General features: G+C 50.5%; 1 protein-coding gene across 1 annotated transcript; it reads left to right on the top strand.

The window, feature by feature from the left end:
- Positions 1 to 301: 301 nt before the first annotated feature.
- On the top strand, positions 302 to 2,780 carry LOC122157127 (16 kDa beta-galactoside-binding lectin). The gene is made up of 4 exons (XM_042812535.1): positions 302 to 404; positions 1,735 to 1,814; positions 1,938 to 2,109; positions 2,574 to 2,780. The coding sequence occupies exons 1-4, from the start codon at positions 396 to 398 to the stop codon at positions 2,715 to 2,717; spliced, it is 405 nt and encodes a 134-aa protein (XP_042668469.1). The 5' UTR covers positions 302 to 395; the 3' UTR covers positions 2,718 to 2,780.
- The last annotated feature ends 510 nt before the right edge of the window (positions 2,781 to 3,290 follow it).

Here is a 3,290-nt window from a genome sequence, read left to right as displayed (position 1 = left end):
GACTCCAACCCAGATTTCAGGCAGGGATCACCTAACAAAAAGCAGCCACCTCACTGCAGGCACAGAGCCATGGGATGAGAGCCAACATACACTGCTGCCTAGCAGCTAAAAGGGCTTACAGGAAGGATTTCTAGGATCATGCAGAAGCAAACAATCACTGGCTTCAAAAATCACACACATCCTGCCCACAAAGAACAATATCAATCACAATCTCCCACTGCCTACTTTAAATGGCTGGAAAAGCTCCAGCTCCCAGACAGCTGAAACTGATCCCCTTCTTGTCCCCCCCCCTCGTACCCCCCCATCATGTGATGGTCCTGCCCAAGTGATTTAAGCTGCTGGAGCCAGCGCTGAGTCACGTTGGCTGTGGAGCAGGGGCTTGGGGCATCTGCAGCATGGAGCAAGTGAGTGCCCCAGGCAAGATTTGGGGGTGGCTGCCTGTGGGTTCTGGGTCGGTGCCAGGGGGAGGAGGAGGCAAGGATTAGGCGAGAGGAAATGCTGGGCTGATACGAGGCTGTGGGAGGAACAGCTAGGGCCGACTGGCTGTGTTTCTTTTCTAGTGTGATATTTAAGTAGAGAAGCTGTTTTAATTCATGTTTTATTTTAAAGTTTTGAGATCATCTGCAGCTTACAGTTTGAATATCTTTTCTTTCTTTAATTTTTTCCTTCTCGAAAAATGTATTTTGGGTCCAGGGCCATGCAAGTTTGTATAACGGCAGAAGGAAGGAGTGCTGACCCTATGCTGGCACCATGCCTATTCTTTCGACTGTACCACAAACAGAGCCACAAGATAGTGCTGTAGTGATGAGCAGTTCAGTGGCTGTGGGGACCTGATCCCATTAGCCTCTTCCTTGGGCATGGCAGTGAGCAGGCATGAAGTCTCACACTGTTTTGTTTGAGTGACTGTGTCAAAGAGCTCTGGAGCAGCCCACAGCTACTGGCCACTGGTTGTGCAAGAAGAACCAGCCCACATAAGTAAAGTAACCAAATGCAAGTTCATTTCCCTATCTTATCTGCCATGTGGTTGGGCTCCGCACTATTGCAGCTGGGCCTGGAAACACGGGCATTGAAGCATGGTTTGGGTTAAACCTAACTGCACCAACAACATCTTCTTCTTAGCTGAAGGAGGTGGGGATTCTACTTGCTATTTTGGGGGTATGTGGCTGGAGAAGTGAATAATCTGGCTCCAGGTGTGGCATCAATCCCTCTTCATCCCCGTAGGAGCTTCCCTAAGTGTGTGTGCTTGGCTCTGCTGGGCTGCAGTCAGAAGCAGGCTCTACTAACTCCTCTGTCCACATAGCTCTAGGTTAAACCAGCAGATATTTTGGGTGGCCCCTGTGGAGATCTGCCTGGAGTGGGGGGACACTGTTACAAAAGCTAACTGCTATTAATTCTGTGCTGATGGCTGCTGCTAAGAGAAAGGTGCAAGCTTCATTGTGAGGCTGTCCTTTGTAGCAGCTGGTCAATCAGCAGCTCAGTCCACCCCTGTCCTCATTGCAGTGGTTAAAACTACTTCCCCATGAGTTTGTGCTGCTCAGTGGGGTGACAGCACAGGACTGGTGACTGTGACCTGGATTCTCTGGCAAGTGGCTGAGGCAGTATGGCTGGTGCAACCCTGGCTCTAGCACTGAATGACAAAGGCCTTTGGGTCTGTGGGATCTGGTTTATGCCTCACACCAGGCAGGGCTGGTGGGCTGCCGTTGGGATGCTGAGCCCTGTGGTTTGGTCCTACAGGGATTGGTTGTTACCCAGCTGGATGTACAGCCTGGAGAGTGTGTCAAGGTCAAAGGGAAGATCCCATCTGATGCCAAAGGGTGAGTGAAGAGATGGTTTGGAGGCTCCTGCCTTCTCAGGGGCTGACAGAGCTCCTACTGGGTTCAGCCTGTTGGCACTTGGTAGCTGGGCATTTCCTCACCACTGCCTTTCCATCTCCCCAGGTTTTCTGTGAATGTAGGGAAGGACAGCAGCACCCTCATGCTTCATTTCAACCCTCGCTTTGACTGCCATGGGGATGTCAACACTGTTGTGTGCAACTCGAAGGAGGATGGCATGTGGGGTGAGGAGGACAGGAAGGCTGACTTCCCCTTTCAGCATGGCGACAAGGTTGAGGTGAGGTGCCAGAGGTCTGTGCAAGGCCCTGACACAATGTACTGGTGGGCTGAGGGCAACTTTTCTAATGCTACCAGGTGGAGAAGGGGCAGGTATGGAAAGGGAGCTAGGCAAGGGAAGAGTCCTGCAGCTGACCAACTGCCTGGATTGGTCTGAGTCAATGTCCAACAGCTCAGCTGTATTCCGTGCCTCACTCTGGCCTTGCTCTGTAAGGTGTGCAAGTAAGAGCAATTAAAACACTGACCTGTGATTCAGATGGATCTACCTTGTCCCTTAGTTGCAGAAGCTTAGGACTGAGCTTAGGCAGAGCAAACCAGTTTCATCCTTTCACTTCTGCACTGAGCTAGCAGGCATTGCCTTCACCACCTGTGGACATCTCAACTGTCCTGCACCCACTGTAGGAAGAAGGGAGCCTGCCTTGTGACCTGTGATGTGCTAGCCTTCCTTTTTGTGGTTCCTTACAGATCTGTATCTCCTTCGATGCAGCGGAGGTCAAGGTGAAGGTACCTGAAGCGGAGTTTGAGTTTCCCAATCGGCTGGGCATGGAGAAAATTCAATATCTGGCTGTGGAGGGTGACTTTAAAGTGAAAGCTATTAAGTTCAGCTAACTGCTACAGCTTGTTTTTGTTTTCTTTTCCCCTGCATAGTGAAATAAACCCAAACTTGCCATGGCCGCTTTCTCTGCTGTTTCCTGCTCTAATCTGCTTGCTTGTGTGTGCTATGGGGGTGGGCAGTGGGAAAGGGTATGTGTCCACCTATATACTCATCTACACTGCTGCCTTGCAGCTGCTGTTGAGCTGGTCCACACAGCTGGCAAAGTATAACCTACTGTGACCTACGCTCCTGTAGCAATAGGTTCTCCTTTAACTCTGTTTGCTGCAAAGGCATGGCTTGTGCTTTTGCAGAAAGCTCTACTCTCTAAGAAAATGGTTTGACATGTTGCAGGCTGGCGCTAAAGAGCAGGCAAATTCAGTGAACTGCATGTGGTGGGGAAGAGACAGGAGTGAAGGGCAAGACCTGAGGTGTCTCTGCCACTTCACAAGCTATGGTCTTGATGCTGTCAGAGACCCAGTGATGCAATCACTGGCTTAGTTATGTGGCAGGTAGGGATACTGGAAGTATTGGATCCTGAATGCACTAAGCACAACTAGTGAATTGTCTCTTCCTCTTGAAACCTCTTG

This window comes from Centrocercus urophasianus, unplaced genomic scaffold, assembly GCF_019232065.1.
Source record: "Centrocercus urophasianus isolate 14NV4802_14NV808 unplaced genomic scaffold, USGS_Curo_1.0 seq_13, whole genome shotgun sequence".
NCBI lineage: Eukaryota > Metazoa > Chordata > Aves > Galliformes > Phasianidae > Centrocercus > Centrocercus urophasianus.
This window is presented reverse-complemented; position numbering and strand designations above follow the sequence as displayed.